This window comes from Echinops telfairi, unplaced genomic scaffold (genome assembly GCF_000313985.2).
Source record: "Echinops telfairi isolate 266 unplaced genomic scaffold, ASM31398v2 ScPeMD7_7463;HRSCAF=8501, whole genome shotgun sequence".
Classification (NCBI taxonomy): Eukaryota; Metazoa; Chordata; class Mammalia; order Afrosoricida; family Tenrecidae; genus Echinops; species Echinops telfairi.
Window position 1 is genome coordinate 4147147 of NW_022111363.1, and position 13029 is coordinate 4160175.

The 13029-nt window shown below is 48.5% G+C and overlaps 1 protein-coding gene and 1 pseudogene across 2 annotated transcripts in view; one reads left to right on the top strand and one right to left on the bottom strand.

Annotated features, from left to right (window-relative positions):
- Window positions 1-328: 328 nt before the first annotated feature.
- The window catches only part of RNF214 (ring finger protein 214), a 30714-nt gene continuing 18013 nt past the window's right edge, over window positions 329-13029 (bottom strand). Inside the window, exons 6-14 of one of the 2 annotated variants that reach the window (XM_045283561.1) lie at window positions 5375-5471; window positions 5145-5233; window positions 4246-4336; window positions 3959-4057; window positions 3400-3776; window positions 3145-3277; window positions 2838-2942; window positions 1753-1848; window positions 329-913 (exon numbers count right to left, since the gene is read on the bottom strand). In XM_045283561.1, coding sequence (XP_045139496.1) covers window positions 848-913; window positions 1753-1848; window positions 2838-2942; window positions 3145-3277; window positions 3400-3776; window positions 3959-4057; window positions 4246-4336; window positions 5145-5233; window positions 5375-5471 — 1153 coding nt within the window. In that variant the 3' untranslated portion in view covers window positions 329-847. The remainder of the gene's footprint in view (window positions 914-1752; window positions 1849-2837; window positions 2943-3144; window positions 3278-3399; window positions 3777-3958; window positions 4058-4245; window positions 4337-5144; window positions 5234-5374; window positions 5472-13029) is intronic. The other variant, XM_045283562.1, reaches the window with a different exon arrangement.
- LOC105979545 lies at window positions 9213-9660 on the top strand (annotated as a pseudogene).

Sequence of the window (13029 nt, forward strand, 5' to 3'; positions counted from 1 at the left end):
GGGGGGCGGAGGGGGCATGCTAGAGGAGGAGACCTGAAGGGGAGGACGTCACAAGGTTGGTCTGTCGGAGCTTGAGTAGAAACCAAGTCAGTGGCACCCAGGGAAGGCCTGGCCCAGAAGAGACCTGTGGGCTGTGCCCCTTTCGTATCATGACTGTGTCCAGGGAGCGGGGTGGACAGAAGATGAGCAGGGTGGGACCTGGTTCTGTGGTTATTCTTGGACTGTGAATGTTGCTGATGTAAAACAGTATTCTGTCAACCTAATGTCTGTGTACAAATAATGAGCGGTAACACAGTAAACTATTCAATGAAAAGTCAAACCAATAGGGTGAACTTGGGTTTTTCCTCCATCAGTCTCATTTTATCCATGTGGAGCAGAGTGACGGGTACAATGCTGGCGCGTCCTGAGACTTTCGGTGAGCAAGGCATGTGGCCGGACAGAGGGTCCAAACCTGCACACAAGGGCCTTAAGAAATGGACTAGAGGCTGAGCCAAATCAAAGCAGGGTGGCCGTGGAGCGACAGCAGCTTCCTAGATGGGTTTTATAATGTAGTCAAAAACAGCCCTAGGCAGGGGGTCATCATGTTAACACCAAACTACACAGCATCTTCCCTACAATCTTCAGCCCCAACAGGAACTGCAAGACGCGAGGGGGGTGGGGGTGGGGGTGGGGACCAGACTGTTTCTGCGTTATATACATACTCTCATTTACGGACAGGCTCTATATACACATTGCCTATATAATAAAAATGTACATGGCATGAGTACATAGAGAGCTTTAGATGTCCTGAACCCGCTCCTTCCTGTTCACGTCAGCTTCTCCTCTTCCTCCTCCCCAGTCTGGTCCATCATTTCAGGGTTGGACAAAACGGACACGTGTCGTTTGTGTTGGTCTGGGCCCAGAATTTGATACACTGCAAAGAAAACAGGAAAGACACCTCAGGTTACCCGGGAAACTGCAGGGACGGAGAGCAGAGGGCAGGGCAGGCTCAGCAAAGTCCACCAAAGGCACGCCAAGCTGGCCAAGCTCTCATGGCGGGCAGAAGAACGGTCCTTTCAAACAGTCCTGCCTCTCCTTCGTACCCTAGCTAGCCGCCAGCAATCGTGCAAAGCTGCTTTAAACACATATACATACACATATATCTATGTGGTTTGCACCCATTCGGGCTGAAAGGGCTTCCATCTCCTAATCCCATATGCCTAATACCCCTCAAGATCTCACTCAGGGTTTTTGCTTAAGAAGCACTAAGGTTTAAAGTCCATTTCTGCCTCTTGGAAGAACAAAAAGAGGAAAAACACAAGCATGAGGAAGGGAGGCCTCTGCTGCAGAGACCGAATTCCGCCTGGTGACAGAAGACGAGACTGGGCACACCGGTCAGGTTCTGGAGGTCATCCCTAGAGGCAGGCTCCCCAGCGCTCTGCTCCCGAAGTCCCTCACTCGGGTCCTTGCACTCCACTCCGCTCCGCTCCGCTCCTCTAAGCAAAGCCTCCGACAGGGCTCCCCTTGCAACAAGGGTTGGACCAATGGGATTACCACTTACTGTCAGTTTTCCAAGAAAGAGAGCTCTCATCGTCTAGTCTCTAGTCCCCTGAAGGAAAGGGTGTGCATGGGAGCCGGGAGGCCCTAGCTGCCAGTATTCTGGGTTTGCTGGTGTTTCGGTCACATTACACCCATCATCTGTCTAGAGACTCACGAGGATCAGCAACCCAGTCGATTGCTGATGGAAAACGAGGAAGGGAGTACAGCACCCACCTCCTTGTGCAACACGTGGGTACACGCCATTGGATGCAGCTCACTGGGTGGGACAAGTTGCTGGCACATGAGGCACAATTTACAGGTGGCTGGAGTCTGCAGAGCAGAGGAGGCGTGGTCAACAGGGTGGTAACCTTGGAGTCTCCCTGCTTTCCATTGAGCCCATGATCCCAGTATCTGTCCAGGCAGCAGAGATCGTGACCATGAAAACCACGCCAAGCTGGCGATCCCGGTATCTGTCCAGGCAGCAGAGATCGTGGACCATGAAAACCACGCCAAGCTGGCCGCTCACACGCATTTGGATGGCTACTGTGAGATGAAAGGAGCTAACGAGTGTTGGGGAGGATGTGACAGAGCGGGAGGCCTTGTGCGTGGCTGGTGGAAATGGCGGATGCTGCGATGGCTGTAGAAAGCCACTTGGTGGTTCCTCAGAGTTCAACAGAATTGCCAGAGGGACCAGCAATTCCACCCTTGAGGGATGTACCCAAGAGATGTATGTATACATCACTGTTCAGCACAGGATTAGCCACAATAGCCAAAAGAAGTCAACAATCCACATGCCTACGGACAGGTGAATGGATACACAAGATGTGGTGTGCACACAATGGACTATGACTTAGCTCAAAAGAGAAACTCATTTCTGAGAGATGGTTCAACGTGGGTGAGCCTTGGAAATATTAAGCGGAGTGCAGGAAGACCCCGAGGGCACACATCGTCAAGCCCACTGACACGCGGTCTCCATGACAGGCAAAGGCCCTGCGCTAAAGTTCCAGGGCTGTGCAAAGGGGGGGAGGGGGAGCGACTGCTGCACAACTGAGGACCTGCTTAGGGGAGGAAGATGCCAACACAGCATAACTAGGGCGTACACTTCAGTGGTTTCAAAACCAAAATCAAGTCCTTTGCACCACAGGACACAAAAGTTCATCTCGATTATCTCACCAAGTCGCTGGTATTCCCCAGGTCCCCGCGGTTACAAAGAGCTCAGCTGATGAGATGGCAGTCTCTTCCCTGACTTCCCCTTCAGGACCTTCCGCCCTTCCCCCCAGCTGCTCCATATCCCAGTTTGCAAAGAAAGAGAGTCTTACATGTGCAGACCTTCCAGCATATGAAACTTGGGCCGAAGGCAAAAACATTGGGGTATTGATTTGGGCCAGGGAAGCAGGGTACAAGGTTCGAATCCGACCAAGTGGCTGTGGGCAGAAAGGGTGTGAGAGTCAGAGGTGTGCACAGCGAGCACCTGACAAAAAGACGCCGTCTGTTTCCCAGGGCAGTGCAGCAAGCCAAACCGGCACTCCTGCCTCAATGCTTCTTCCCAGCCCTCGTGTCCTTGAAAGCTGCCTCGCCCCCAGCATCCTGGCGAGGCCGAGTCCTCCCCTGGGGGGCTGTCCTTGCCTGAGTGCTTGCTGCCACCCGCTCGTGTTCTGCCAGCCGTGCAGCGACCAACTGGATCAGCTCCTCCATGGTCAGGCCTGCCATGGTGGTACGAGCCGTCTTGATTTGCTGGAGAATGGTGGTCATTTGGGGCCTGAGGACAAAAACCATTGAGGGAGAGGGAGATTTTATGCTCGAGTCATGGGGCACACTCAAGGAACCACCCCTACTTTTACCCATAGACTTTTTTTAATGCTTCCTTAGAAGGCTACTTACTTATTGCACTGCGGGAACCGAGTCAGCAGCTTGTCCAGAATCTTCTCCAGTTTGTCTATTGGCTGGGGCCTGGGAGTTTCGGGAGAAGCCTGAACTCCACCCAAGCCTGGGGGAGGTGGGATGGAGGCAGCAGGGGCCATGTGTGGCCCGTGGGGGCCAATCAGAGATCCTAGGCCAGGGCTATTTCTCCCGTGGGAGCCCGTAAGGGGTGGGGTAGGCTGGCTGGCCTGGGAGAGGGAAGGGTTGAGGATTGGGAAAGACAAGGCACGGGGATCTGCACTGGGCATAACCATGGGCATGGTGACCTGCCCAATGGAGAAGGGCACCCGAGGAGGCAGAGTGGGACTGGGGTGAAACATCTGAAGCAGGAAGTCTGTCTGCAGAGGAGAAGACGTAGAAGATAAGAGAGGAAGAAAAAGAGAGTTTAGGGAACTGAAGTAGAAATCAACAAGCCCTACACAAAGATGAGCCCGCATCTTCATAAGAACATGGGAAAGACTATGCATCCATCGCCAACGCAGCAGGCAGCCTCCCCGCCGAGGCGGGCTGGCTCGCTTACCTCGGATGGGGGTGGAGGCAAGGTGGGAGTAGGGATCTGAGGGAGGCTGCTCAGCTTGGCTCCATTCCTCACTAACTGGATATGACTATTGAATTGGTCCTGGGAAAGCGGGGGGGAAAAAAGGAAGGAGTCTCTTTTATTGCTGAGCTGAGACAGCCTCTCTACCGTCCATTATCAGGGAAACCAGAAGAATGGCCAGATGGCCATGGAGGCATGGCACTGCAGGGCACCTCCCCGGCGCCAGAAGTGTCCATGCACAGAATGCCGGGGCCCATCGCTACACATACCCGAACATTCTTTTTTATTATCCGAACTCCATTCAGTCTTGTCTCCCACTCCTGCTTGGAACGAATTGTCTCCAGTGTCGGGGGAGTTGACCTTCCAAGAAACCGACAGGAAATGACAGGATTACTGAAAGTTCTGTCCCTAATTCTCAGGATGAGCCCACCAGCAAGCGGCCAAAGGAACCAGCGAGGAGAAGGCTGCGCAGATGTCCTGCCCCTCACTTGCACTACATCATCCACGTTTTCAGCCAAGGACTCAAGGCAGAGAAACCCATAAAGGGGACTCATCTGTCTGAAAATGCCTTCATATTCCAAGGCAAGGAAGGACGACAGGTAGTCCCGATTTAGACGGGGTTCCATTCTAATGACTCCACCGCAGGTTAAGTCCTGATATAAGCTAAATACCTCATTTTTTAAAAGTTCTTATTATTGCCATTTATGATCAACATCTTTATATCGCCAATCTTTATGCATGTGTGTAGCGTTGGCATGAAAACAATAACATCAGGAAAATCTCACACTGCAACACATGTAGTGTGCGCTACCGATGAGAACATGTACCCCGAGCCGACAAACAGAAAACCGACCGTCTGCTTTAACTGGAAAGTGTGGTGAGGCAGGGCGTGTCTGTGTCTGAGACGCTCACCCCACGGCCTCCGTTACGCCTGGACAGTCACAGGCACTATCTATCCAAGTGGAAGCAACCAGCTGGGAGTCTGCACCAGGAGACTGGACAGAGGAAGCCTTAGGCCGTGGGAAAGCAGCCGCTGAGACAGCTGAACCAGCAGAGTGGGCTGCAGGCAGGCCGAGCAAGTGCGGGCCGGCGGGCAGAGGGCAGAGGGCAAGCTAAAGCAAAGCAAACTACCTGTGGGCCAAGGAAACCCTAGAATGGATGTCCTTACTTGAGGTAAGTGAGGTGCAGCTCTGCCTCTTTTTCGGCTTCTTCTAGTTTCAATACCAGCAGCTCTTTCCGGCTCTCTAGTGATAAGATCTAAGGAAATCACAAACATACACATACATAAACACATTTCTATACGTTACATGCTTAGTGGCTCCTGATATTCTCTGTCAACATGTCAGCCAGCTGAAAGTCCAAAATCAGGGTTTTCCAAAGTATCAGCTCTGTTCTCACCTCTGCCTTCCACGCTCGCTCTGTCTCTTCCATAATATTCCGATTTATTTCACCATCCTGGTTCTTGAGTCTGTCCAGTTCCATTTCCCACACCTCCCTGTGGGGTGAGGGGCCAAGAATGAGGAAGGAGGAAGAGCAGCTTGCTGAGGAACACCCAAGCAAAGGCATCACCATCCATCTCAACCGGCACCAGGCAAGAAGTCTGCTGCCTCCTAAGAATTAACTAGAGGTTTCAACGAGTGATATGGAAAGTGGTCTGCAAGTATGTACGCAAGTGTCCTCTGGTTGAAAATACAGATGTTCACACCTTGACTTGCTAGACTACAGCTAACATCGAACAAGAGGAGTTCACCTTAAAAGCAAAAGCCTCCAATGAGAGCAAGATGTGCTCATGCTCAAAACCCAAGCCCACTGCCATCACGTGGACCCCAACTCAGTGATCCTATAAGCCTCCACGGGGGCAAGACAGCCCCATTCTAAGACTATACATCTTTACAGAGGGAGACAGCATAGGAGTGGCTGGAGGATTTGAACTGTAGACCTTATGGTTAGCAGTCCCACACCAACCCCACGGCACTGCCAGTACCCCAGCTTCCATGTTCACAAGAGCTCAAAATCATTACGGCACTCGTGTAGGCCTCTTAGTTTGGGTACTGTCTTTCACAATGGATACAGCGAAAGGCAGGCCCAACACAGGCCCGGGGCCCTTTAGTATTCACCTCTAATACAGCAATTGCTAACACACTACCAAACACATCGATACTAGCTTACTGACTTTCACATCCTTCGGAACAAAAATAACCACACTCACTGCCGAGTCGATTCTCACTCACAGGGACCCTACAGGACAGGGTGGGCTTCTGAGACAGGGACTCCTCACTGTAGTAGAGAGCCTCATCTTTCTCCGAGGAGCTGGCTGGTGGTTTCCAACGGTTGACAGTGCAGTTAGCAGCCGACATTTAACCACTACGCCACCAGGGTTCCTAAACATCCCTCAAAAAGGGAAAATGTCATTTCCATTGGTTTCCTGCCTTCTTCCATGCTACCACTCCCATGCCTAGACTGAAGTCTTCACACCGTGTCCATGTGACCAAGTATCCCGGTGTGCTCAGGACTTTCTGTGCAAGCCCCAGGGACGCTGGGCACCCTACTCAGGACTAAAGATGCTATTAAACGGGGCCGGAAAGAGAATTTCATTACGCTACATGTGTTTATAATTTTTATGGCTGAAAGCAACATTACTTAGCTCAGTGGGTCAAGCAGTCGCAAAATATTTAGAGCTATTTTCACTGGGTTTTAAAAAGAGAGAAAATGTGAAGAAAAAGTTAAGAGTTGTTTTCTTCAGAAAAATGTTCCCATTTTTCTCCGTGTATCAAAAAGACAATTTGATTCCTCTTGAGTTCCTCCACTCACCTACGTAGCTATGTGGGAGCAATGGGCACCATAGCATCCTCATCTTTCATCAGTCCTTGCTCTTGACCCGATTCTTCACACATCTTTGCTCACTATTTCATAGACGTGTGTGTAAGGGGCACATAAGTAGATTATTCATGCACCAGAAAAGGTCTAGTTCTTTAATAGAAATGACTGTGTGGACATTTTCTTCATTAATCTCCATGGCCAAAAAACCAAAAATATTCCTTGTTTAAGAATATAAACTCACCGAGCATATTTTAACTTTCAACATTCTTGGTCTAATTTCACCCAAGTCTCATGCTTCTGTTTGTGGGGATAGGTTATCAACAGTTCAATGATTAAGTCCTTCCAGATTATCTAAGTCTAGCTGGTTGTAGATCCCAAAAGGTTTGTATAATCTTTATAATTTTGTTTTTGAGCACGTAGATAACATGTACAAATTTAGAGTGTAGAAGGGTCTGATACAGAAGTCATGATACCGCACGTACTGATTACATAGCTACACAAGTTACTTCATCTGTCTAGGCTTCTGGTTCTTCATTTGAAAAAAAATGGCACCGATTATCACGGGGCAGATGGGAGAGTTAAATGGGAAGACACATGGAAAGAACATATGTAATGTGACACTTGACAAAAGGAAGTATCCCAACAAATGTTAAAGTTCTAAGCATTTTTTTAAAAGTCACAATTTCTCACAAGCAGATTGCTCACAAAGAATCACCATTGTATTTCTCTCCAGTCTTATAAAACATTTATTTCTATATATTGATATATAATGCACTCACATACACATGGACAGGCATGCATCGCTTAACAGCCATGACACCTTCTGCCAAGCTGGATGTTGTGTGAACACTGTCTCACAGTCTGGTCCTGCTTTTCCTTTCAGCTTGGTGCCTTCGCAGTAATCATCAAACAGGCTGGGAAGGATCTGCTTTTGACCCTCCATCCTAGTCATCAGTAGCCGCTTTAGAGCTCAGAGGTTCCTCTCTCATTTTTGTGAGCTTGGGGGCTCTCTATGGAGCCCGGGGTGTTCTTTGTTTCTGAGGGTCATGGCAACTGTCCATTGCAACCCGTATCGGCCTGTGTGTCGCTCCACAACCTTTTGTTTCGCCTCCAAATCCATCCTTCTCCTTTGTCTCTGGCTGCTATTCTCCCTAGCACTGGTTTGGTTGCACTTCCAGGTGATCTTTTGGAAAGAAAGTTAAACAGAGAGAGGACACTACAATACTCAAGATATGCAGGGCGTATGGGTTTGGATGCTGTCTCTGACTCAAAGTCTACGCAGCTATACCACAAACTTTCTAGATAGCAAGTACAATACCCTAAACAAAATCCAACCCAGTACTGTCGGGTCACTTCCAACTCAGTGATCCTAACAGAACAGACCTGCCCTATGCAGCTTCTATGCCTGTCCATGGCCACGTCCTTCTCCTGAGGAAAGGCTGACTGCCAACGTCCTGGTTGGCACCACACGCTTTAACCACTGGGCTTGCAAACCTTTCTGCTTAGACGGACCAGCGAAACGCTGTCATTAGGGCCCTTCGTCGCGTCATGCTTCAGGTCTGGAAGTGGCTGAATTTGCAGGCAGACCTCTCAGGAGAGCAATAATGAGGTATGCACACTTTAGAACAGTTAACCTGCTGATATCAAAAGGGCAGCATATGTCCGAGGACAAAGTGCTAAAGGAACGGGGAAGGAGGAATGGGAACAGGAGACGCAGGCAGGAAGTGGGATAAATGGCATTATATTGTGGGATAATTAAGTGGTGACATGAACAAATGTGCACAAATTGTTGAATGGAGAACAGACCTGCTCTATAGCCCTTCACCTAATTCACAAGAAAAAGTTAAAATAAAGAGGCATTAAACAAATTAAGTACCATATTTTACACAAATGATACTTGTTATATGGTTTTTATGAACCTCAGCACACCCAGCGCAATTCAAGTGTGCATGTGCATTTTATTTATGTGAGTGTGCTGTATGTGGAAGGGGCTGGCAAGCAGGGAGAAAGCAGAGGCCATACCCACCATCACCCAGGAAGGTGCAGGAGCCCCCGAGCCAACCGAGAACAAGGAAGCCTTCCCCTAGAGCTGGTGCCCTGAATGTCCACTTCTGGTCTCCTGACTTGTGAGAATAAACCTCTGTTTGTTAATGCAAAAACAAATGAGAAAGAAAAACTAAATGGTAGGTAATGACACTTTTCCATGAACTCTGAAGGACCTTTGTTCAGTGTGTGTGTACATAAAAAAAGTGAAATAACCATCACTGCCATCAAGTCAATTCCAACCCTATAGGACAAAGGAGAATTGCCCCTATGGATTTCCAAGGATGTAAATCTTTGTGGAAGCAGAAAGCCGTATCTCTCCCCCTTAAGAGAGGCTGGTAGCTTTGAACTGCTGACCTGGCAGTTAACAGCCATGACCCCACCCGGGCACCTTCCATACAAGCGGCTTCAAAGCTTCACGGGGAGGCAGAAGCAGCACGGAGGCAACGGGCATGCTCTGAGAACGCAGCCAGCGCCATGAGCCGTCTCAACAAGCCCACGAGCAAGAGGAGCAGCCCAACACGGGCCCTGTCCGTGCTCGCGCAGTCCGTCAAGAACAACACCCAGGTGCGCGTCAACGGCCGCAACAAGGAGCTTCTGGACCGCAGAAGGGCCTTCGCCAGGCACTGCAGCATGGCGCTGGGCAACGTGAAGGAGATGTGGGCCGAGGTCCCGAGAGCGGCCAAAGCAAGACGAGGCCCAAGCCCGTCCACAAGGCCCACTACATCTCCAAGCCGTTCCTGCGAGGGGACTGGTCACCGCGGTGCTGCGGGACCGCTCCACCGCGCCAGCGAGCCCCGCCTGCGTATCCAGAGGAATAAATGCCCGGTGCTGCTGCTAAAAAAATAGAATAAAATAAATTCATGGAAAAATACAATTAAAAACAATGGAATTTTCCTGCAAACTTTTTGAAGGTCTAATATAAAAGCTTTTCAAACCAAATTGAAAATTTTATTGTTTCTAAGCCTAATGTCTTTTTCCATATTAGTAAGTATTCTTCAAAAATGTTTGTTTTTTAAAAACATGGCTATAAAGGTGTGTGGCACAAAGCACGGCCGTGAGAAGGGATCTCTTGCTTCATTGTGTCCCATTTTAGGTTTGGTTCTCTGCAGTGGAGGAGCTCCTGGGACAAAGGTTCTCCATGAAGTCTGCTCTGATCCGGCATTATGGAAGATTAAGAGACACTGAGTCTAAAGCCCTTCATCATCACTGCCCTGACTGACTTCCCACGTGAACGCACTCCCCGAGCACGTGGGCTGCGTGACGTCGTACTGCGTCCGTGCACTGCTCACGCTAACTCAGGAGGGGGGCGTGGACAGGAGAGGAGCCCCAAGGACACGAGCACGTGCTTCAAAGGAGGTGCCCGCACACAGGTGGTTCTTCTAAGAACATTAAAAGCTTGTCCGAAGGAAGTACCTCTGATGGCTCTGTGAGATCAAAGGTCTGACACCCAAAGGGGTATTCAAACCCCTCCAGTACGAGGTCGTCTCGGGGGAATGATCCCGCTGACCTTCCAGATCAGCGAATATACAATGCACACTGATTCCCACCGGCCTGTGTTTGGCTGCAGCAGCTGGTGGTCAGCCACTTCACTCGGTGTCAGCAGACGTAAAGGTTTACAGCCTTGGAGACCCTCTGGGGCAGCGTTGGAAATGATGCTATGGCAGTGAGTTCTTGTTTGGTACAGATAGACATACCATTACAGGTAGCTCTCAAGTTATGACTAGGCTCTATTCTGAGGACAGCTCCTTTGTAAGTTGGTGGTGACTTACATCAAAGACCTTGTTTACAGAAAATCTGGTTCTATAAACCTGAAAAACTAGTACAAATCCATACAGAAAGAATAAGCAGAATATTTTATTTAGATGAATTGCAAATATAGTGTTTATAAGACTGGAATTTGTCCTTGATACAACTCAATTTAACATTCAAGGGGCAGCCCTCTGGCAGGAGCCCAGGTGGCACAGTGGTCATGTATTGGGCTGCTAACCGCAAGGTCAGTCAGCAGTTCAAAACCACCAGCCACTCTGCATGTTCTACTCCCATCAAAAGTTACAGTCTCAATGCCCCGCCCCACCCCCCATCACGATCCCAATTCTACCTGACAAATCTGGCTCAACCAGAGGATGTACACTGGTACAGATGGGAACAGGAAACACAGGAAATTCAGGACAGATGAACCCCTCAGGACCAGAGGTAAGAGTGGCGATACTGGGAGGGTGGAGGGAAGGTGAGGTAGAAAGGGTGAACTGATTACAAGGATCTACATATAACCCCTCCCTGGGTGACAGACGACAGAAACATGGGTGAAAGGAGACATCAGACAGTGTAAGACGTGACAAAATAATAGTAATTTATAAATTATCAAGGGTTCATGAGGGGGCAGGGGCAGAGAGGGAGGGAAAAAATGAGGAGCTGGTACCAAGGGCTCAAGTAGAAAGCAAATGTTATGAGATGATGATGGCAACAAATGTACAAATGTGCTTGACACATGGATAGGTGTATGGATTGTGGTAAAGAGTTGTACTAGCCCCAATAAAATGATTTAAAAACATATTTTCACCTAATAAAATAAAAGTTACAGTCTCAGAAACTCACAGTTTTACAGGTTAGAGACTCACTACTATATAGAAAGCAAGAGAAGCATTAAGTATGAGGGAAGTAAGTTAGCACCAATTTCAAAACATATTCCAGGACTAATCTCTAAAATCTATAGAATACTTCAACCCCTCAATTAAAAAAAAGCTGAGTAACCCAGTTAGAAACCGGGCAGAGGGCATCAACAGTTTACCAAAGAAGACATCCGGCTGCCAACAAGCATATGCAGAAAGGCTGAGATCTCGAGCCACCCGAGATACAAATCAAACAGCGAAGAGATTCCACCTCACCCCAGAATTTACAGCAACGTTAGAGAAAACAGAACACAGATGCTGGAGAGGGCGTGGGGAGACTGGGACCTTCACATGCCCTATGGAAACGCCCTATGATCTAGCCATCATGCCACTGGCTATGCCCAACTGACATACTCCACACAGAACAGAATGAACAGGTACACACACACACACACACACAATGACAAGAAGATGAAAACAGCTTCAATGCCCACCGGTGAAATAAGAGACCAACAACAACAAAAAGGAATATCAGATATCTAAACCGGTGCATGCACACAATGTACAATGAAGCATCGTTAAGGAGTACTGATGGAGCTATGCAGACTTCACGACATGGATGAACTTGGAGGCTATTACGCTGAGTGGAATCAGTCCATCGCAACAGGACAAACATTGTAAGAGACCCCTGTTAACCACAAACCAACCAACAAACCAGGAAAGGTTTTCCGACCCAAAGAAACCGACTTGGCTGGGTATGGGGAGGTAGGGGGTGGGGAGGAAGGGAAGGGGCAGCAATAGGCTAGAGGGCGCTAACTCAGGAACAGGAAGACAGTATTCCAGAGGGAGAAGAGAAATCAAAGAGAGGAGAGGATGGCAGTAGGGCAAGCAATTCAGGGTGGGGGTTGTAAATAAGAAGCTTAAATTGTTGACGCAAAATTGATGACCTAAAAGGTGAACCTCACCTAATTCACAAACGTTTTGAAGCGGAAAAGGCAAAGCAATACAAAAATACATTCTTATTCAACTACCACACTAATTAAGAAAAGTTATCCAAAATAACTTTCATCCAAATACATAATTTCATTTAAATAATAAAAACCTTAGTCCACAAACCCGTTGTTGCTGTTATTTCTAATTGACAGCAACCTTATGTACAACAGAACAGAGGGAACAGGTGCCCACGCCTGATGATGAGCCCCTGAAAACCTTATGAATGGCAGTGCAGAGCCGTGCATGTGCGTGTGCGCGTGCACACGCATGCGTGCGCAAATCCTTTGACAGCCTGATTATGAACGAAAGATTTCAAAGTGATATTAAATGGTCATTTTGCTTTTTCATTCTGGGTCTTTCATGAACCTAGAATGGAGTGTGCCTGAGGCTATCTAACAAATAATACATGAAGATGGATTATCTGAGGACGAAAGCTAACAATCTACTATGTTCCCCTATTCTCACCCTCCTTGGTAATTTTTCATATCTGGTTACAAACATATTCAAAATCTCAAAGTTTATGCCATCTTTCTTCGACCACAACTTCCTTTGTAACCATAATTCCAATCTAACCACCCAAACTAC